The following is a 24,379-nucleotide window of genomic DNA, read 5'->3' as shown; positions in this document are numbered from 1 at the left end:
CCAAACCCATCCCTTGTTCTTGGGTAGCATCTCTTGTCTTTCAGGCTTAACAGGTAAGACAAAATAAACTCAAACAAACCAACAAACATGCAAAAACTGACTCTGACTCACGGCACCCCGTGAATTTCAGAATAGACCTGTGCTTTGAGGGATCTCCATGGCTGTGACCTTTAGAAAGTAGATCGCCATGTCTTCCTTCAGAGGAGCCTCGAGGCAGGTTGGTGGGTTCAAACCACTGACATTTTGAATAGAAGCCAAGGACTTAACTGTTTGCACCACTGGCTGCCCAGGCAAAAGAGTACTGTTAAATATTACCCAACTTGGAATTCAGGTTCTGAGAGCAGCAGGCTTCATGCTTCTGTGAGAATTTTATTTACCCAGGGAGCAGCTCACTGATTTGTTTTCAGTTTTATGGAAGTATCAGCAGGAGTATGCTTTGGTTTACCCTTAAATTTCAGGTCCATAGTAGCAGCTGGAAGGGTCCCAGCTCTTAATTCTCCTAAAGGGACCTCCAGGCAGTCTTAATAAATGCTTCTAACTCTACCTGCTAGACACTGTTCTGTGTGCTGGGACTACAGATGTCAAGAACTATAGATGTATACAGGGAGTATACAGTCTTTAGCAGGTGCTGCATGATAAATGCCTTCTGATAAATTTTTCATCCTTAGAGAAAAGCAATACAATTATAATAATAGGTAAGACAAAGATCAAGAGAGGTTAAATGCATACCAAAGGTGACATAACCTAGGAAGTAGTAACCAAGGAATCCCAACTCACATTTATCAGATTCCAAAGTCCTTGCTCTCATTGCGGACTGTGTACAATTAAGAGTCTTTCAACTTTGTTTTAAAGAGACAAATAAGCCAGTAGATTTAGTGTGGAAGCCCCAGACAGACTAAAAGCATTAATGACAATGATGACAACTTTCCCTAGAAATAACCCTAGGGCAGATTTTTTTTTTTTTTTTTTTTACAGATACGTCTAGCAGCCAGGGAACATAGTCCAAAGGACCCACAATAACAATAACAAAATTTCTTAAGTCTTAGGTCCTATCGTAAAAATATGTACTAATATTGTATTATACTTCATAATATATGTACTGTTTTATGTAATATAAATTTTCAATTGCTTATCATCAGCAACAACCATTACTAACAGGTTTCCTAGTTAGGTGGGTGTGAATGGGCAATTGAGTCTATCAGTCTCAGAAAAATGGGTTAAATTCAGGAGCTCTGACATTCCTTATCAGGCTCAGAGTTTAGGCAGAGTTTTTACCCCTAGATTAAATATTATAATATTCTTGAAACCACATGTATATTAATATGTGACTAAATATGACAAGTTTTTTTTTTTTTTTTCTTACTTTATGAGCCACATCAGGATAATCATTGATGAGAGATAACTTGTAATGCTGTGAAATAAGCCATTGAGGGTAGGTTCTCAGGCAATACTTGACAAATTTCAACAAGAGCATATCGTTTTATTGACAGTTCAAGTTGATGATACCATTTGGCAGTTTGTAGAATACCTGTTTCACTGGCCCGTCTCTTTAACAGTCTCTGGGAAATAATTTTCAAAAGTCTTTTTCTGTGAAGGAATTTGCATGAGAATATTCTTTATTTTACCACTGGCATTGTAATTTTATAATATATAAATGGAAGGAGAATTTCAGGTGACTTACATGCTTCATGAACAAATTTCTTCATGCAACTCTCAAACTTCATTTTTACTGCAGTGGTTTTGGCATGTGCAATAAACACATTAGAAGTCCCTGGGTGGTGCCAACAGTGAAGCGGTCACCTACTAGCTGAAAGGTTGGTAGTTTGAATGCACCCACTCACCCACCCTGAGACGCCTTGGAAGACAGGCCTGGAGATTCCTTCCTAAAGGTCACAGCCTTAAAAACCCTAGGGAGCAACTCTACTCTGCACACAAGGGGTTGCCATGAGTTGGAATCAACTCAATGGCAACTAACAACAATAAACACATTAATTTTTCTTTTTTTATTTGTGTTACTAACTGAGAGGTTCGGTTTCTATACCACTCTTATCCATTCAGAGAAAATAATGTATTTATTCAACTTGTCACAATTTGTTTTATTCCATGGAGAATAATATTAGTTCATCACTGAATTTGTAATCTATAAAGTATCTGATCAACACTTTGTCATACTTAAGCCTGGAGCATCTAGGTAGTAAAGAACACTATCAAGATAATTCCTATTTTGTTACAAATTCATGTAGGACCCATAAATATTCAAAGGTATAGTTTAAAGGGAAAACAAATAATTCCAAAATGAATAAGTATTTCTCACGCACACTGGGTGTACAGTAAAAAAAAAAAAAAAGTTTCTCTTTGTGCACTTCTATTTTAAAAAAACTCCAGATCATCCGATATGGAAAAGGGCATCTGATGATTTTGGTTGTGCATGTATGTGACATATATGTACACAAGTGCGAACACAAAGATGTAAACTTTACATTCTAACTCTTCGAATAAAATAGATACTTTAAAAGTATATGCTATGGGGGGGGCCAAGATGGTGGACTAGGTGGACGCTACCGCGGATCCCTCTTGCAACAAAGACTCGGAAAAACAAGTGAATCAATCACATACATAACAATCTACAAACTCTGAACAACAAACACAGACTTAGAGACGGAGAACGAACAAGTACGGGCAGACAGCGATCGTTTTCAGAACTAGGAGTCAGCGTACCAGGCAGGTGACCTTCGGAGCCCGATCTGGGGCAGAGCCCAGGCGGGCTGACGGCACAGACAAGGGGCCCAGCCCTACCCCCCCCGAACCCATCCCGGGAGGGAGTCTAGCTGGTTGGTGTGGGTGGTGTAGCGGCGCAGCCAGTGGGAGAAGCACCCGGGGGGCAGTGACTGATCTTGGAGCGCGGAGAGCAGCGTCCCAGCCGGAGAGCTGTCCGGCCAGGAGTTTGGCGGGAAGCGGGCGTGGCTCGAGCGTGGGGATCAGCTATATTTCCCTAAAGCGACCCCGGGGGGAGGCCCAGACGTTCATGCAGGGGATGCCCACCCAGTTCGCGCGTGCGGCGTGGAGCACCAGAGGGAGAAGTCCCCGGGAGGAAGTGACTAGTCTCGGAACGGGGAGAGTAGCGTCCCAGCCGGGGAGCTGTCCCGCTGGGATTTTGGCACGCGTGGGCGGGGCGTGAGCGCGGGGCCCAGTTATATTCCCCTGAATAGACCCCGGAGGCAGGCCCACCCGTTCGTGCGGGCGACGCCCACCCAGTTCGCGCGAGTGGAGTGGCGCGCCGGAGGGAGAAGTCCCCGAGAGGAAGTGACAGGTCTTGGAGCGGGGAGAGTAGCGTCCCAGCCAGGGAGCCGTCCCACCGGGTTTTTGGAGGATGCGGGCAGAGCGTGAACGTGGGGATCAGCTCTATATTCTGAGGTGCTACACTCCCAGCTCTCTGATCCCTCCCCCACCCTCCCCAGGCGGCTCCATTAACATCTGAATACCCTGAGCCAGAGGGAGAATTCAGATTGGGATCTGACTGCATTTTTTTTTAGCTGATTACCTGGAAAAACTAGTTTCCCAGTGATGGCTCGGAGACAGCAGTCCATATCAAACCACATAAAGAAACAGACCATGACAGCTTCTCCAACCCCCCAAACAAAAGAATCAAAATCTTTCCCAAATGAAGATAAAAAAAAAAAGAAGATACAATCCTGGAATTATCAGATACAGAATATAAAAAACTAATTTACAGAATGCTTAAAGATATCACAAATGAAATTAGGATAACTGCAGAAAAAGCCAAGGAACACACTGATAAAAGAGTTGAAGAACTCAAAAAGATTATTCAAGAACATAGTGAAAAAATTAATAAGTTGCAAGAATCCATAGAGAGACAGCATGTAGAAATCCAAAAGATTAACAATAAAATTACAGAATTAGACAACGCAATAGGAAGTCAGAGGAGCAGCCTCGAGCAATTAGAATGTAGACTGGGACTTCTGGAGGACCAGGGAATCAACACCAACATAGCTGAAAAAAAATCAGATAAAAGAATTTAAAAAAATGAAGAAACCCTAAGAATCATGTGGGACTCTATCAAGAAGGATAACTTGCGAGTGATTGGAGTCCCAGAACAGGGAGGGGGGACAGAAAACACAGAGAAAATAGTTGAAGAACTCCTGACACAAAACTTCCCTGACATCATGAAAGACGAAAGGATATCTATCCAAGATGCTCATCGAACCCCATTTAAGATTGATCCAAAAAGAAAAACACCAAGACATATTATCATCAAACTTGCCAAAACCAAAGACAAACAGAAAATTTTAAAAGCAGCCAGGGAGAAAAGAAAGGTTTCCTTCAAGGGAGAATCAATAAGAATAAGCTCAGACTACTCAGCAGAAACCATGCAGGCAAGAAGGGAATGGGACGACGTATACAGAGCACTGAAGGAGAAAAACTGCCAACCAAGGATCATATATCCAGCAAAACTCTCTCTGAAATATGAAGGCGAAATTAACATATTTACAGATAAACACAAGTTTAGAGAATTTGCAAAAACTAAACCAAGACTGCAAGAAATGCTTAAGGAGATTGTTTGGCCTGATGACCAATAATATCAGGTACCAGCACAATACAAGGTCACAAAACAGAACGTCCTGATATCAACGAAACTCAAATAGGGAAAGCACAAAAACAAACAAATTAAGATTAATTCTAAAAAATAAATAAATAAACAAAATAATACACATAACAGGAAATCATGGAAATCAATAGATAAACGATCACAAGAATCAAAAAGAGGGACTAAATATAGGAGGCACTGAACTGCCAGATGGAGAGTGATACAAGGCGATATAGAACGATACAAGTCAGGTTTTTACTTAGAAAAATAGGGGTAAATAATAAGGTAACCACAAAAAAGGAATATCAATTCCATAACTCAAGAAAAAAGCCAAGAAAAACGTAACGACTCAACTAACATAAAGTTAAACATTAGGAAAATGAGGATCTCACAATCTACTAAGAAAAACGTCTCAGCACAAAAAAGTATGTGGAAAAATGAAATGGCCAACAACACACGTGAAAAGGCATCAAAATGACAGCACTAATAACTTATTTATCTATAATTACGCTGAATGTAAATGGACTAAATGCACCAATAAAGAGACAGAGAGTCACGGACTGGATAAAGAAACATGATCCATCTATATGCTGCCTACAAGAGACACACCTTAGACTTAGAGACACAAACAAACTAAAACTCAAAGGATGGAAAAAAATATATCAAGCAAATAATAAGCAAAAAAGAAGAGGAGTAGCAATATTAATTTCTGACAAAATAGACTTTAGACTTAAATCCGCCACAAAGGATAAAGAAGGACACTATATAATGGTAAAAGGGACAATTGATCAGGAAGACATAACCATATTAAATATTTATGCACCCAATGACAGGGCTGCAAGATACATAAAACAAATTTTAACAGAATTGAAAAGTGAGATAGACACCTCCACATTTATAGTAGCATACTTCAACACACCACTTTCGGAGAAGGACAGGACATCCAGTAAGAAGCTCAACAGAGACACGGAAGACATACTTACAACAATCAACCAACTTGACCTCATTGACTTATACAGAACTCTCCACCCAACTGCTGCAAAATACACTTTTTTTTCTAGTGCACATGGAACATTCTCTAGAATAGACCACATATTAGGTCATAAAACAAATCTTTGCAGAATCCAAAACATCAAAATATTACAAAGCATCTTCTCAGACCACAAGGCAATGAAGCTAGAAATCAATAACAGAAAAACTGGGGAAAAGAAATCAAATACTTGGAAAATGAACAATACCCTCCTGAAAAAAGACTGGGTTATAGAAGACATCAAGGAGGGAATAAGGAAATTCTTAGAAAGCAACGAGAATGAAAATACTTCCTATCAAAACCTCTGGGACACAGCAAAAGCAGTGCTCAGAGGCCAATTTATATCGATAAATGCACACATACAAAAAGAAGAGCGAGCCAAAATCAGAGAACTGTCCCGACAGCTTGAACAAATAGAAAGTGAGCAACAAAAGAACCCATCAGGCACCAGAAGAAAACAAATAATAAAAATTAGAGCTGAACTAAATGAATTAGAGAACAGAAAAACAATTGAAACAATTAACAAAGCCAAAAGCTGGTTCTTTGAAAAAATTAACAAAATTGATAAACCATTGGCTAGACTGACTAAAGAAAAACAGGAAAGCAAACAAATAACCTGAATAAGAAACGAGAAGGACCACATCACAACAGAGCCAAATGAAATTAAAAGAATCATTTCAGATTACTACGTAGAATTGTACTCTAACAAATTTGAAAACCTAGAAGAAATGGATAAATTCTTGGAACAATACTACCTACCTAAACTAACACATTCAGAAGTAGAACAACTAAATAGACCCATAACAAAAAAAGAGATTGAAACGGTAATCAAAAAACTTCCAACAAAAAAAACGTCCTGGCCCAGACGGCTTCACTGCAGAGTTCTACCAAACCTTCAGAGAAGACTTAACACCAGTACTACTGAAGGTATTTTAAAGCATAGAAAAAGACAGAATACTACCCAACTCATTCTATGAAGCTACCATCTCCCTGATACCAAAACCAGGTAAAGACATTACAAAAAAAGAAAATTATAGACCTATATCCCTCATGAACATAGATGCAAAAATCCTCAACAAAATTCTAGCCAATAGAATCCAACAACACATCAAAAAAATAATTCACCCTGATCAAGTGGGATTTATACCAGGTATGCAAGGCTGGTTTAATATCAGAAAAACCATTAATATAATCCATCACATAAATAAAACAAAAGATAAAAACCACATGATCTTATCAATAGATGCAGAAAAGGCATTTGACAAAGTTCAACACCGATTTATGATAAAAACTCTTACCAAAATAGGAATTGAAGGAAAATTCCTCAACATAATAAAGGGCATCTATGCAAAGCCAACAGCCAATATCACTCTAAATGGAGAGAACCTGAAAGCATTTCCCTTGAGAACGGGAACCAGAAAAGGATGCCCTTTATCACTGCTCTTATTCAACATCGTACTTGAAGTCCTAGCCAGGGCAATTAGGCTAGACAAAGAAATAAAGGGTATCCCGATTGGCAAGGAGGAAGTAAAGCTATCACTACTTGCAGATGACATGATCGTATACATGGAAAACCCTAAGGAATCCTCCAGAAAACTACTGAAACTAATAGAAGAGTTTGGCAGAGTCTCAGGTTATAAAATAAACATAGAAAAATCACTTGGATTCCTCTACATCAACAAAAAGAATACCGAAGAGGAAATAACCAAATCAATACCATTCACAGTAGCCCCCAAGAAGATAAAATACTTAGGAATAAATCTTACCAAGGATGTAAAAGACCTATACAAAGAAAACTATAAAACTCTGCTACAAGAAACTCAAAAAGACATACTTAAGTGGAAAAACATACCTTGCTCATGGATAGGAAGACTTAACATAGTAAAAATGTCTATTCTACCAAAAGCCATCTATACATATAACGCACTTCCAATCCAAATACCAATGTCATATTTTAAAGGGATAGAGAAACAAATCACTAATTTCATATGGAAGGGAAAGAACCCCCGGATAAGCAAAGCATTACTGAAAAAGAAGAAGAAAGTGGGAGGCCTCACTCTACCTGATTTCAGAACATATTATACAGCCATAGTAGTCAAAACAGCCTGGCACTGGTACAACAACAGGCACATAGACCAATGGAACAGAATTGAGAACCCAGATATAAATCCTTCCATGTATGAGCAGCTGATATTTGACAAAGGACCAGTGTCAGTCAATTGGGGAAATGATAGTCTTTTTAACAAATGGTGCTGACATAACTGGATATCCATTTGCAAAAAAATGAAACAGGACCCATACCTCACACCATGCACAAAAACTAACTCCAAGTGGATCAAAGACCTAAACACAAAGACTAAAACGATAAAGATCATGGAAGAAAAAATAGGGATAACGCTAGGAGCCCTAATACACGGCATAAACAGAATACAAAACATTACCAAAAATGATGAAGAGAAACCCGATAACTGGGAGCTCCTAAAAATCAAACACCTATGCTCATCTAAAGACTTCACCAAAAGAGTAAAAAGACCACCTACAGACTGGGAAAGAATTTTCAGCTATGACATCTCCGACCAGCGCCTGATCTCTAAAATCTACATGATTCTGTGAAAACTCAACCACAAAAAGACAAACAACCCAATCAAGAAGTGGGCAAAGGATATGAACACACATTTCACTAAAGAAGATATTCAGGCAGCCAACAGATACATGAGAAAATGCTCCCAATCATGAGCCATTAGAGAAATGCAAATTAAAACTACGATGAGATTCCATCTCACTCCAACAAGGCTGGCATTAATCCAAAAAACACAAAACAATAAATGTTGGAGAGGCTGCGGAGAGATTGGAACTCTCATACACTGCTGGTGGGATTGTAAAATGGTACAACCACTTTGGAAATCCATCTGGCGTTATCTTAAACAGTTAGAAATAGAACTACCATACAACCCAGAAATCCCACTCCTCGGAATATACCCTAGAGATACAAGAGCCTTCACACAAACAGATATATGCACATCCATGTTTATTGCAGCTCTGTTTACAATAGCAAAAAGCTGGAAGCAACCAAGATGTCCGTCAATGCATGAATGGGTAAATAAATTGTGGTATATTCACACAATGGAATACTACGCATCAATAAAGAACAGTGACGAATCTCTGAAACATTTCATAACATGGAGGAATCTGGAAGGCATTATGCTGAGCGAAATGAGTCAGAGGCAAAAGGACAAATATTGTATAAGACCACTATTATAAGATCTTGAGAAATAGAAAAAACTGAGAAGAACACATACTTTTGTGGTTACGAAGCGGGGAGGGAGGGAGGGAGGGAGAGGGTTTTTTATTGATCAGTCAGTAGATAAGAACTGCTTTGGGTGAAGGGAAAGACAACACTCAATACAAGGAAGGTCAGCCTAATTGGACTGGACTAAAAGCAAAGAGGTTTCCGGGATAAAATGAAAGCTTCAAAGGTCAGCGGAGCAGGGGCTGGGGTCTGGGGAACATGGTTTGAGGGGACTTCTAAGTCAATGGGCAAAATAATTCTATTATGAAAACATTCTGCATCCCACTTTGAATTGTGGCGTCTGGGGTCCTAAATGCGAACAAGCGGCCATCTAAGATACATCAATTGGTCTCAACCCACCTGGAGCAAAGGCAAAGGAAGAACACCAAGGTCACAAGACAACTAAGAATCCAAGAGACAGAAAGGGCCACATGAACCAGAGACCTACATTATCCTGAGACCAGAAGAACTAGTTGGTGCCCGGCCACAATCGATGTCTGCCCTGTCAGGGAGCACAACAGACAACTCCTGAGGGAGCAGGACACCAATGGGATACAGACCCCAAATTCTCATAAAAAGACCATACTTAATGGCATGACTGCGACTAGAGGAATCCCAGAGACAATGCTCCCCAGAACTTCTGATGGCACAGGACAGGAACCATCCCCGAAGACAACTCATCAGGCATGAAAAGGACTGGTCAGTGGGGGGGAGAGAGATGCTGATGAAGAGTGAGCTAATTAAATCAGGTGGACACTGTAGAGTGTGTTGGCAACTCTTGACTGGAGGGGAGATGGGAAGATAGAGAGAGAGGGAAGACGGCAAAATTGGCACGAAACGAGAGACTGAAAGGGCTGACTCAATAGGGGGAGAGCAAGTGGGAGAAGGGAGTAAGATGTATGTAAACTTACATGTGACAGACTGATTGGAATGGTAAATGTTCACTTGAAGCTTAATAAAAATTAATTAAAAAAAAAAAGTATATGCTATGTTAATCTTTGTGGCTTTGATAGCACAGTGACCTTGTCTGAGAAACCTGGTTCTAAGCATTTAGACAGTTTCTTGTCCATGTTCTTTCAACCAATTTGATGACTCTTCAGTCAAATAATGGCTCTATTTATCTGACATTATCAGGGTTTTAGGAGTCTTCTATGTGGGATTTTTTTCCATATCATTTTGTATAGTTCTGTCCTGGAAACAGTACCCATTATATAAGAAATCAACCTTGTCTATTCTGAACTCATTTACTAGCTCTATATGTGATCTTGAGCCTTAACCTTAAGACACCTCAATCAATTTGTTCACCTACAAAACACAGCTAAAGTATAAATGGTGTTATATCCCTTGATTATTGATAGGACGAAATGAAGTGACATATGAGAAGTCTTTGAAAACTGAATAATAATATCCAAATATTATTTCAGAAAAACTACCAACGATAAAGAAATGAATGTATATGAGCCCAGAAAGGTAGCAAACAGGGAGCACATAAAGGGATACTTGGGAAAACTAATGTAGAGGCTTATAGTTCTACGGAAACTGATTGTGGTAAACTCTAATGAACTTCTATAAGCAAGACATTAGACAAGGATTAGAACAACAAGCAGCTTTAGAATTTACCTTTCTATTTTTTTTCTTGCCCCGTTCTCCTTATTTCCATTTTATAACTTATCTTGAAAAAAACAAATCTAAATGTCTTTGCTGTTTTCCAAATTGAAATTTTAAGTCCTTAGAATTCATGCTACAAGGTCAAGAGTCTCATGAAAATGTCAGCACAGGCACCTGACTCTGCATACATACAAGAATTGTAAGCTCCATGCCCTTGACTATAAATAGGTAATTCTTAACCCTGCTAATGGAACTACCTTTCAAACACTGGCCAAATCAAATCAAATGGAATGAAGGAACTAGGAAAGGGTTGATGGACTGGTCCTATCTATAAAGTTGTACAACAATGAAATGATATTCCAGGTCTTTAGTTCCCTTTGCTGCTCCCCTACCTCCAGCAAAATGCCAGCTTATTTTATTGATATTAAAAATGAAATCTTACACAAAGCAAGAAAATAAATCTTAATAGGGAATAATACGGAAAAAATCAGTAATGATAAATGGTGCTATAATTATGGTAATAAAATCTTTAAACTATGAAAATATATTTAAAAATAGTAAATCATTTCAGTCTAGCTGCTTGTTGAATCACTGGAATATAGCGACCATATGCAATACAAAGAATCAGGAATACCGGTGAGGATTAATTGATGCACAGAGCTAGTGTGGAGATGCCAGCTGTTCTGAAACAGCGCCATCTGAGACTATTCCTCTTTTTAAACTAATGGTTTCTCGTACTCTTGGTGGGCACACTGAACTTTTCAAATGCTTTTAACTTTTAGGTTAATAGCCTTCTGAATAGTTCGAAGTTTTTTTTTTTTTTAATTTTTTTTTTTAAGTTCAATAGCTAAGATGTATCTTCACTTGATATTTAGGTAAATTCTTGGTACAATTTTTATAATTCAAAAACAGAGGCTCTTCTATTGCAGAAATTAGGCATAGCAGCAAGTTATCAAACTTTGAGTGTGACTAAACCATGCAATTAAGAAAGTACAGATTTTATAAAAATTGCTATATCTTAAGTTCTTTGAAAATAGTTTATAAAGTCAACTTAGTTCAGCTTAGTTCTTTAATTAAATTAAAAAAATTAGTGAAATTTTCACAGTGAGAGAAGAAATGCCATTCACTTAAATTTGCATTTCCCTTTGAATCTCCTTTCTTAATTCAGAGAAAGTTGAACATTGTAATTGTTAATTCCTGAAGGTTCTGTTTTTTTGTGTTTGTGTTTATTTCTGTAGGTATCAATAGACTTGATGGCAACAACAACAATGACTGATAATTAAACTAAGGCAAAGGAAAACAGGTATACAGACTTTGACCTTTATTTGTGGAATTATAACAATTCATGAGATGACAACTTGCAAAGTATAAAAGGGCACCAAAAAATTTTAATGATAAAAGAACACAGGGATCTGCTTCTGTCCTATGCTCTCTTTCTCAATTTTGAAGATATACCACGTATAAAGTATTTTGAGATATCTGAACATAAAGAGTCTTGTCTCACACTATAAAAATAGCCATATCCATAGCCATGAGAAATAAATAAGGATGGGTGAAAAGAATGCTGGAAATTCCTGGCATTGTGTCTGCAGACTCTGATGGCTAAGGGACTCTGATTCCTCTGTTTATTATGATTTGGAGTCCAGGTAGACTCCCTCTAGATGTTATCAACATCTCCAACTGCTTCAAAGTTGTACTTGTGGGATATTGTGTTTACTCTGCCCAATGGCCTCCCTAACTCAGACAGTTCTCTCTATAGCTCAAGGTTCAGGAAAGAAGTTCTAAGACTGTTCTTTATGACGGAGTGGCCACTGATAGGCAACAAAATCCATGGTGACCTTGCAATGAAGGACCCTGAACAACAGAACAATGGCGACTAGTTAAGTCAATTAATCAGTTGCTGTCAAGTTGAATCCAACTCCTAGTGACCCCATGAGTTTCAGAGTAGAGCCAGGCTCCAACGGGTCTTCAATGGCTGATTTTTTTGGAAGTAGATCACCGGCCTTTTTTCTAAGGTGTCTCTAGGTGGATTCGAACTGCCAAACTTTCAGTTAGTAGCTGAGCACTTAATTGTCTGTGGCACCCAGAGACCCCTGTTAAGTCAACTAGACTGCCTTTTTCTGGAATATATACTAGGGAAGATTAATCAATGGGGGGGAAGAGAAATAGAATATGTTAAGCAGAGATAAGCAGAGTAGAAAGTCTATATTTCCTTTAGAAAATATCCAGGACCTGAAACCCAGGTGGCGTAGTAGCTAAGTGCTACAGCTACTAACCAAAATGTTGGCAGTCTGAATCCACCAGGTGCTCTTTGGAAACTATGGAGCAGTTCTACTCTACCCTATAGGGTCACTTTGAGTTAGAATCGACTCGACGGCAATGCGTTTGGTTTTTTAGTTTTGGTTGGTTTCTGCTGTCTTCCAAGTTACAGTCTGAGATCCGCATATCCTTTCCTCTAAGAATCTCTAGTTCTTGTTAACAAAATACTTCACTAAAGCAAACTCTTTTTTTAAGTTATTTTGCTTTAAGCTGGCTTCACTTTTAGGTGAAAAAGAAACATTATATTCATTAAACCAGAGGATGTACGTAGCAGAAGAAATGGAATATCTGGGAATACATGGAAAAGTTTCTCTCACACTTTTGGAGGAGGAAGTGGATAGATGAAGTGAAAAGCACAATCTGTATGTGGGAGGGGAGGTAGGCAAGGAAGTGTATGCTTAAACATTCCATTCCAGTCTGTGAGATAGGTTACCTGTTTCCAAGGGCAGCTAACCCAAGGTTTGAGAGTGATTGAAAATTCTGAAATAGCCCATTAGGATGGCATTTTAATGGATGGTTGACTTTGTTGCCTAGCAGTGGGCTCGGCAGAGATATTGCACGGGAGTATTAATCTGCAGGGGACTGAGTCAGGCTACTTTCTTGATTCTATTCAACAGCACTCAGCTGTAAGGGGAGTAGAAAAGAGTAACGGAAGCAGAGAGGAGTTGACAATGATGTGAAAAACCTTTGTAGCTAGAAAACCAATTTTATTTTCTCTAAATACCATTAATTGTTTTTGCAATTTTTAATGCCACACAGTGCCTAATAACCTATGAAACTCTTTTATGATCAGCTCTTAACCCACAATGTGTATACCCAAGAGCGAGGTAGGATCTACACTGTTCATAAATAGAGCACTCCCTTGGAGAGACAGGAAAAGCCTTTTTTCTTCCTTTCAAGTCTCATACAGGGTACGGAGGGGCAGACTCTTAATGCTAATATTGTAGTCAGGACTGGGGCACTTCAGATAGCCACATGTCTCTGTCTCAGATGACTTAGTTCTCACTCATGATTTAGATCTGTGAGCTTCATTTTGGTGGTGGTGGGAAGGTTGGATTTTCTTGTGATTTTTATCTGTAATGCAATAGTGATATCAAAAGGAACAATGGCATAAAACACCTTTGGCCTGTCTGAACTACGGCAACAGAGTTTAAATACACAAGCACTCATTTTATATATACATATATATATATATATATATATATATATATTAGAGTTACCCATAATGTCATTGTTGCTGTTGTTAGGTGTCATTAAGTCGATTTCAACTCATAGTGTCCCGATATGACAAAGTAGAACAGCCCCATAGGGTTTTCTAGCCTTTTTATGAGAGCAGATCACCAGGCCTTTCTCCCACACAGCTGCTGGGTAGGTTTGAACTGCCAGTCTTTCAGTTAGCAGCCGAGTGCTTAACCATTGTACCACCACACCAACATACAACACCACGACCAACACTGGATCCATTGGAGAACCAGCTTTCCCTTTTGGTGAATTATATGCACTGAGGTCTAAGCCTCAAGTGTCTTCTTCTTAAGCTTTGAAATCCATGTGACATCAGAGAGCACAGTTAAAGGTAACAATATTATTTGCAAGGAAAGTAAACAGGTGCACATAATTTTTAACATTTATTTGAATCACACGTATAATGCTGTTTAAAGCTATATCATTGTTTTAAATTAATCCAGGCTACTTTTATAAATTCACTCTAGTCACTGTTAAAATATCAACAAAGGAGACATTGTATAATTGATTTGGGAAAATGAGAATAGCTAAATAACAGAGCGATCTTAAGAAGTGACTTTTTTTGAACATTAGAGCCATGATCCATTGAGTAATTATTGACCTCTATTCCAGGTTTTTCACAGTGCTGGCTGAAATGTGTGATAGAAAAGATCCATGAATCTTGATATATGTTGGCCAAGGAATTTCGAGAAGAATTGAAAAGACAAGCTAAATATCCATTAAATCATATCTAAAAATAAAGATATGTAATTGAGACTTTAGGATAAAATATAGTACTGAGAGAAGCTCTTGGGAGTTAAAGAAAGCAAGTCTCAGGAGAAATTTTTGTGAGAAGAAAAGGGAAAAAAATAATAACAGAAAGGCTTGAGGCATTTAGGAGTGGGCGAATGTAGAAAAAGAAAGGAAAGTAGCTGCCAGGGAATTACTCCCTAGGGGTGCCCCAGGGCAGCCATTATAAAAAAAAAAAAAAAAGCAGATCCCAAACCAAGCACCAAGGTACACCTGGTGGTGGCACAGAGGTAACAGTCCTGGGAAGGGGCTTCTGTTTTCTGAAGAGGCTTGTGGGTATTCGGGATGTGAGGATCAATACCCAAGGAAGGGTGAATGATATCCCTTGGTCAAATTAGAGCCAATGTGAGCTGTGGGGAACCTTGAGAATATTATGGTCAGTTATGAAGCAGCACACACTTGAGGGCCTGCGTTTGGAAGAAGTAATTTTGAGAGTAGTGGTTAAGACCTTATACTGGGAGGCATGGCTCCCTAGATTTCAATCTTGGCTCTGGCTCTTGCTGGTTGTGTCTTTTGATAAATTGCTTAACTGCTCTGGGTCTTCATTTCCTAATCCAAGAATGTGGATATAAACAGTGATTACTTCATGGGGTTATTACAGGGATTAAAACACTTAGGAAAAGGGTCTGGTACATAACCAAAAAAAAAAATCTGGTTGCTATGGACCCCATGTGTGCCTGAGTAGAACTGTGCTCCACAGGGATTTCAGGGATTTTTTGGAAGTAGATCACCAGGCCTTTCTTCTGAAGTGCCTCTGGGTGGACTGTAACCTGCAACCTTTTGGTTAAGCATCTGAGGGCATTAATCACCTGTACCACCCAGGGACTCTGGCACTTAACAAGCACACTACTAAATGTTAGCTATTATTATACGCTTTTTGTATATTTATTGTTTAATCTTTATATTTTCAGTTAATTAAACTTTGTAATGTATTTCAAGGGGAATAGATCTTGTTTCACATTTGTATATTCTTGGAAGTAAGGTTGTTTTTAGTTGTACCCTGGTGGCCTAGTGGTTAAATACTACAGCTGCTACCTAAGAGGCTGGCAGTTTGAATCTGCCAGGCACTCCCTGCAAACTGTGGGGCAGTTCTACTCTGTCCTATAGGGTCGCTATGAGTCAGAATCAACTCGATGGCAGTGGGTTTGGTTTTGGTTTGGGTAGAGGTGATTCTGACTCACAGTGACTCCATGTTTACAAAGTAGAACTACTCAATAGGGCTTTCAAGGCTGTGACCTTTTGGAAGCAGATTGCCAGGTCTGTCTTCTGAGGTGACTCTGGGTGGGCTTGAACTGCCAACTTTTCGGCTAGTAGTCAAGCATTTAACCCAGGGACTGGAAGTGGGGTAGTGAGAATACATTCCCTACTTTACCTAGGAGAAATTCATATCTCTAACCAGTATATTAATCAAGCCAATATACCTGACAGTATATAATTAAACTAATAAATTAAGTACAGAACAAAAGGTTACATGTTCTATAGAATTATAGAAGAAAAGAGAATCGGTAAGTACTGGAATAGTAAGAAGTTTCATGGAAGATGTACTAGTTGCTCAGGGATTCAAGGGAAGTGCAGAATTGAAGGGTTAGATAAGACCTCTGGTTCATTCTAGAATTTTATGATTCTATGGGAGAATACCTGGCAAGGTTAGAAATATGAGTTAAATAGACATAGTAGGAAGAAATGTGCAGTTTTCCTGAGAAAATGTTCTACCCAGAAAAGTATTTATTTAGGACTAATTTTTAATGGAGAGTAGAGAGGCGGGACTAGATAAACCTAAATAATGACAATGAGATTATACATTCCTAGAATATAAGGGATAGGATATGGCAAGACAAGGAAAAGTACTGAACAGCGAAATGATGTTTCCTAGTTTAGACGACTAGATGACTTTTAAGTCTGCAATGGAGAACAGGGTACTACGGAACATCTGCAAACAGGAAGACTAGTCTAGCAGAGGTATACAGTCAGGATAATGAGGTCTAGCTCATTGCCTGGAAGTTAGTGGCTTCAGTTCTACTTCCCATAACATTAGTTGACTTCCTCTTGGATAGAAAGGGGAAATGAGTCACCCACGAAAAGTTCACTCATATCCCATGTTCTGGTCTTTACAGATGTGGCTATGTCACAAATAGATGAATGGGGTTAAATGCAACTGTGCCAGAGAAGTAGAGCTATTTACACTTTTTCTGTGGAAAGGGCTTGAAAGAGCCTTTTTCATCCAAATCAATATAGAGTTTTTCCCTTTTTTAAGTGGTAGGAGAAACTATTAGTAAACTGCAGCACCATTATTGCTTTGTCCAAGTAATGATACCTCTCAGACACATTTTCTAAAGCCCAACCATATTTTTCCTCACTTCACCTTTTCTGGTCTTTTCCACATTCCTTCTCTTACCACTCACCCACTGACATGTCAGTCATTATACCCGACAAGCTGCAGCCCATTTTACAGATAAGCATCTCACTTAGATATGCCTGCTAAAGGGATGAATAGCCTGAGGTGATTATTTTTGATACCATGATGACCCACCAAGCTTGGATGGAGTTAATTGCACCAGAGGTAGGCAGGTAAAGTGAAGGGTTGTAAACTTGCTGAGGAGGTCCCTGGAGCTGCCTCAAAGTCCAAAGGACCTTCCAGGCTCTGTGAAGTATGTCCTTCGGTTCTTCCTGAGGGCTAGGGTATTAGCCTTTCCTTTTTTTTTTTTTTCAGGCAAATCCCCTCTCTCTACTAGTTGAAGTAACTTAAGAATTGTTGATCCTTGAAACCAAGGGTCTAAAACACCTACACAAATCTTCAAGTTAGTGTCTTTGACCTCAGTCAGTTGTCAAATATTTGCTATTTTGTTAGCAGATATAAACTAATGCTTCTTCCTCAGGTCCCTGTATTATTGAAGGGCATTTTTTTCAAGACTGGAAAAAACCAAACTGAAACAAAAAACAACTCACCAGACTCCAGTAATGAATCTCTAATGGCAGAATTTCAGAAACAAACTAGGTAGCAGGAAATGATATTTTTAACAGGGACTACACTCGGTGTTCTTTAATCATATCATTTAGTTTCTAATATTGAATGTTGAAAAAACCCTGGACTGAGGGGTCAGATCTTGGCCCTAGACCTAGCTCTGCTTCTTGCTACTTCTTTCAACTGTGAGCAAGATCTTTAATTCTCTGGATCTCATTTTCATCATTTGTACACTTATTATTGGAACAAATAAACTGTAATGGCCTTTCCAGCTCACTATTCACTTCGCTTCTATTCATCCACGAGGGCAGCCTACCCCTTAAAGTTCATGAAGCAGAGCTCTCTTAGAAAAGTAAATTCTCCAAGCATATAGGATCACTTCCCCCATAAACCCTAACTATAACCCTACACATTTTCAAAGGGAGAGAGGAAAAGTAAAACCTACGTGAGAAAGTTTTATAATTACTGTTTTCTCCAAAAGGACAAAACATGCATTACATTAAAAATAATATTATCTGTGCTTAAAAATTTCCAGTGGATATTATTATAAAAATTAAAAATTAGACTAAAATAAGATTCAATAAGAAAGAATTCCAGGAAAGAAACACTGCTGTATTTTTCTACTTAAACTATTTGCTAGGACAGTAATTGTGGCTAACATCTATTGTGCACCTAAAATACGCTAGGAACTATGCTATATATCCAAACAGGAAAGTGCAAAAGAACCTTACATTACAAAACGCACTACCTTTTGACAATGATTTGGGATGTATTCAATGATATTCACTATATTCTGCCCAGGTTCTTACCTTGATGTATACTAGTGTCTTCCCAGACTCGCTTAATAAAAAACAGATTAAAAATAAAAGATGGGTCACAGGTCTTTGATCGAATATTCCAATATTTGTATTGTTTTAGAGATGAAACTTGTGCGCCCAGATCTCATCATAAATCTTTTTTTTCCAAACTGTTTTCTGGCATAGTTCAAATAGAACAACCAATTTACTTATGTCAGCCCTTGCTCTTTTCAGTGACCTCTTATTGAGCTATCTGTTAAATGAAGAGGTTGGTTAGGAAAGAAAACCACTCTACAGAAAGACTGACTAAGACCTTCTGCTATACGTTCTCAGTGCTTCCTTTTTACCCCTTAGAATGGAGAGACACAAGATGGTTCTAGAAACAACAGTTTTGTACCAATGACTGGTCATCCTGACACCATCTCGAATGCAAAATAGGTGTCTGCACACCTCATATACACATACTCACACATTCACAGTTAATCTTACTTGGTGAAATGACTTGTTGCTTCTAGATCTGTGTCTTGTGGACGAAGGTTATTATACACATATTTCAGGTCTTGGATTCCATTTAGCTCAGGCAATCCTGCATGTAGCATCTTAATGAAACAAAAACAAAACAGAATCAATGCAGATAAAATATTTCTAGTAAGAGAAATATAAACTTAAGTTTGCATTGCAAGTCCTTTAAATTTATAAGCATGAACAAATATCAGTTCATGTAGTAGTAGAAGCAGCAGTTATAATTACAAAAATACAAAGCGCTATAATTTTCAAAGTACTCACAGATTAATTATTCAGTTTGATCCTCGTCATAAACCAGTGAAGCAAGCATGAGAGTATTATTATCCCCAGCCTGTCTACTTTATAGAAGAGGAATATTCAGAATAAGACAGTAGAAATAATAAGAGCCACAGGGTCACTATGAGTCAGAATCAAACTGATAGCAACAGGTTTTTGGACAGTGGTTTCTGGGTGGTACAGATGGTTTGAGCTTGGCTGCTAACTGAAAGGTTGGTGGTTTGAATCTCTTCAGTGGCACTGTGGAAGAAAGACTTGGTGAGCTACTTCCCTAACATGACAGCCATTGAAAACCCCGTGTAGCACAATTCTGCTCTGACACACAGGGGGTTGCCATGAGTTGAAACTGACTCAACAGAAATGAATTTGGTTTTGCTCCTTCTGAATAGTGTCAGAATTACTGGACCTACCATTTAACATCAGTCATCTCGAAAAAGTCCCTTTGAGTCTCCACTTTCTTATTTCCAAGTTAGGTAAAAAATAGCCAATCCAGTTTGGGAAAATGAATGCTATTGAATGAGGAGATTTATACATTATAAATGATTACAAACCATTTAGATAACAATAAACATTTTAATAAAGTGAAACTTAGTCCCCAGAAAGACATTAATGAAGTGTCCAGGTCAAACGGTATGTAAACACAGAGTATAAAATTCACGCCGCTGATTCCTAATCCTAAAATTTTTTATGACTCTATGACTCACACTACAGAGAACACAATTTTCCCTAGTTAAATAGTGATTACATTTAATAAAGACTATCACAGTGATGAAATAAGTAGAGACGAAATTATGCAAAGACTCAGGTATTTTTCTGCAACCTTCAGAAAGTACTTTGTTTATAGTTAACTGTGAACCCAAGGGATAATATTCTCTTTAACTATAGACAAAAATCTTAGGGAAAAAAACATCTAAAATAAAAGTGTGGGTAAAATAAAAGTGAACTTTGCCAAAAAAGAAAAAGAAGAATGTCATCAGTAGTTCTATGACTAAGATAATAAATTATTTCCTGCTCTGGGATGTTTTTGCTGTTAGGTGCCATTGAGTCAGCTTCTACTGATAGGGAGCTCATGTAATGGGGAATTAAGAGCAATGCTGTTTGAGAATATGGTTATGGGGGATGGGTGAAGTTGTGATTGACATGATGAACTCTAATTGAGGAAAAAAATACAGATTTGAAACTGTTCTTTTCTCCTACTGTCCCCACCCAGGGTGAGATAGCAGCATATACAGACATACAAAGGAGAACAAGCTGTCTGAAGTTGTTCACAGAAGGAACTCCAGGACAGCTTTCTGCAACATAGGGTATCATCTGGGCAAGCAACAAGAGATGGGGCTGAAAAGGCAAATAGGGTACGGTGTTTTAACAATGTTTAAAAAAAAAAAAAATTACCTTATTAAAGGCAAGAGAAAGCTCTGAAAGTGTTTTAAAACGGGAATAAAAGAATTGAATTGTGTTTTAGAAAGATCATCATGGTTATGTGTGGGACATGGATTAGAGAGTGGAATCAGATGAAAGAATGAACTTGGAGAGTGGTCAGGAATGGAGATAAGTGGTTGGATTTTAAACATATGTAGAAAGCTGAATTGAGAAAATGTGGCGATTGTTTGGATATATTTGGAAGGGGTGGGAGGGATCTAAACTCATTGCTTTAGATATAGACTTAGGAGCCACTGGCATATATGGTAAGTGAAACATGGAAATGAATCAGCTAGACCTGGAGGGTTGCCAAATGCCTCTCCTCATGGATGACCCGCTAGTATCTCAAATTCATGATATCTAAATTTGAGCAAAGTCTCTTCTCCCAAAAACTTTTCCTCCTCTTTCCTGTTTCATATCTCCATTTACACTGCCACCATTGCCAACTAAGAAATTCATATCTTCTTTGATTCCCTCTTTGTGATTCCTGTTGCCAATCAATTCTATAAAAACTACCTCAACAGTTTTTTGTATTCATCCTCCCTTTCCACTGCAATTGCCATTGTCCTAGCTCAGCTCTTCATCTTCACTTGTCTAGATTTCTTGAATAACTTTTTTCTAGGTATCCACTCTCTATCTCTTCAACATAACCCCTGAGTTATCTGTCTAAAATCCAAGCTAGATGAGGGTACTTCCTCCATTGTAAATAAATAAACTTCTAGGTTTTTCCAATGTCTGCGTGTTAAAGTCCAAATTTCTCATTCTGGCCATAAATGCCTTTCACAATCTAACTGTGATCTATCATTTTAACCTTATTGTCTACACAGATCTTCATCTGTGTAGCAGACCGGGTATATTCAAATATCTCCATTTCCAAAACAAGTCACACCCATACTCTTTAAGCCTCCACACATATTTATATTTTTTTCTCTTTGTCAGGAATGCCTTTCCTCTCCCACCTCGTATACTAAAACCCTTTCGCAGGGCTCAGCTCAAACACCTCCTCTTTGAAATATCACTGAACCTCTTGATATGATTTAATCACTGCTTTCTTTGTACAGCAATCGTTATCTTGCTCCTATCTCTTTTATAGTACTTAACTGCTTCCTGCCTTTTATTATGTTTTATTCATGTATGTTTTTTCCATTGTATTTTAAGTTCTTTGAGAATAGGAACTGGGTTTTTATTCAATGTTGAATTGTCTGTCTGTGTTGCCTAGCATGGTGTTTTGTAAATAGCTGGAAATTAATAAACTGTGGAAAAATGAATGGGTAGATGAATCAATGAATGAACAAATACCTATTAGACACTGGAAACCTGCAACTATCAAGTCTTGACTACTCACTTAACAAAAATCAACCATACATTGGAAAGCACATTCTCAACAGCAACTAGAGTCCAGATTATTTTTCATCTCATCAATTTTATACTTAAGTGTTATAGAGATACCTGTGTGTTTATTGAGACAGTTCTTCTCTTTATTGTACCATGATTCTCCATTTTCTAAGAACAGGCTTCTTCCGTAGGGTCTGCATTGCATTCCAGTTTCTCTGGATACTCTGAACTTAACACTTACCTGGCTAGGACTCTGTGAAATAGCTCCTTGGGAACTGGACCTTATATTCCTTCTCTCACCAGCACACAAACACACACACAAACACACATATACACTACACATCAGCCGCCAAGTGAAGATTGGCTTAAACCAGATGAACCCCAGCTCTCACCCTGTCATGGAGCTGACTAAAAGTAGCCAGTGCTAGGCTGACCCTTAATGATATACACCATGCCTTGGAGAGAAGGCTTTGAATATTGTGCCTGTACACCATATTTTTTTTTTTTACACCATAGAGTAAGGATGGCCAACCCCAAAACCAAACCTGTTGCTGTTGAGTTGATTCTGACTCATAGTGACCCCATAGGAAAGAGGTGGAATGCACCATAAGGTTTTCAAGGAGTGGCTGGTGGATTTGAACTACCAGCCTTTTGGGTAGCAGCCTGAACTTCTAACCACTGTGCCAACCAGGGCTCCGTTTTAAAAGACAGGCACATTTTAGAAGTTTTTTTCCTCCTTTTCTCTCTCCAAGTTCAAATCTATGTGATAATTACGCTTAGGGAAGCAAACGCTCTTCCCTGCCACACAGAGAAGTTAGAAAGATTTCTGCTGGGAAATCGCTGATATAATAATGGCTGTGATAAACATTTTAAACTGGGTGAATGGTCCCTATGTTCTTTGGAAGGCTTCCATAATAGCTGATATTGATTTTTTAATGAGAGAAAAGCTGACGAAATACAGGCTTTTATGTTGGTGAATTCAGCCAGCAACACTCTTGGGCCTCCTACAGATGTTTTGCTTTTAAGCAAGATGGAAGTTTCATGGATTATTTTTTCCCCTGCTTTTCCCAGGAGTAAATAAAAAGCACTGTGGATATCTGGAAACATGCTGCTGTCTACCAAGGACATGTTAGGCCTACCAAAAGCTTGTGGCTCATAATCATGGGTACTGGCCATTCACAGAAGACAGAATTTATGACCCATATCAAGTGTTTCTCAAGTTGTAACTGGGTCACGGTGAAGTAAATTGAATTCTTTTTTAAGCACCTAACACAGCAGGAGTCACTTTGAGAGAAAATCAAGGGAAATATAGATTACCCTCAAGAGTAAAAAAAAAAAAATCTTTCTCAAATTTAAACTTGGTTTTTATCTTATGAGAAGCCATACCATAAAAGGTATGGTCCTGAAACTTTTTATTACATCACTGATCCTTTTATTAGCTACAGAATCACATAAGATATGCACATGAAAAGAAAAACAGAATTGAGAGGTGAATGACCAGAAATCGAGGTAATAACACATCGGTTTTTTACATATGTTTGCTTATTGGCTTCATTGATACACCTTGCTCCTGATCGCAATTTCAATTTTTGTGGGAGGCTGAGTCTAAGATTATACTCTTCATTTGAATTAGTGCCCTCCATTGACAAATTTTCCTCATCCTAAAAGCCAAGACTTGAAAAATTAGAACATGGGGAGTTTTTGAATATACTATATACCAGAAACTTTCAACATCTAAGATTTTAATATTATTAATGAGAAATTATTTTAATAATTGTGGTTAAAATATCATATACCTACTTTTTTAAATAAAATAATATATAAACTAATGTTTTTTGGATATATTACGATATCTGCTGAAACTTCTTTTTTGTAGGTAGGTAGGAAAGTTCATTAAACAAGACTTAAATGCTCACCAATAGCTTTCAGAATCTTTTTTTTTTTCTTAAAGCTGTACTTTCACATTTTTTTAGCACGCTCAATTGTCATTCAGCATGATCTTTGTGTTATCTGAGAAACACCAGAAACTATATGCAAGCTTTTCTGCTTTAGGTTTATTTTTGAAATGTCTGTGGTTATTTAAAGCAGTTTTTGGAATATGGTACTACTCTTGGATGCAGTTATTTATAGCATTATACCCAGACCAAAACCCAGGGCCGTCGAGTCGATTCGGGCCCATAGC

At 38.2% G+C, this 24,379-nt stretch overlaps 1 protein-coding gene across 4 annotated transcripts in view; it reads right to left on the bottom strand.

Annotated features, from left to right (window-relative positions):
- The window catches only part of PIK3C2G (phosphatidylinositol-4-phosphate 3-kinase catalytic subunit type 2 gamma), a 432,221-nt gene that overhangs the window by 79,542 nt on the left and 328,300 nt on the right, over positions 1–24,379 (bottom strand). For all 4 annotated transcript variants that reach the window (XM_049882566.1, XM_049882569.1, XM_049882568.1 and 1 more), the window contains exon 26: positions 19,132–19,241. In XM_049882566.1, the coding sequence (XP_049738523.1) occupies positions 19,132–19,241 (110 nt within the window). The remainder of the gene's footprint in view (positions 1–19,131; positions 19,242–24,379) is intronic.

The sequence above is a fragment of the Elephas maximus genome, chromosome 4 (assembly GCF_024166365.1).
Source record: "Elephas maximus indicus isolate mEleMax1 chromosome 4, mEleMax1 primary haplotype, whole genome shotgun sequence".
NCBI classification, from domain to species: Eukaryota; Metazoa; Chordata; class Mammalia; order Proboscidea; family Elephantidae; genus Elephas; species Elephas maximus.
Note: the sequence above shows the minus strand (reverse complement) of the source record. Positions and strands in the feature narration are given on the sequence as shown.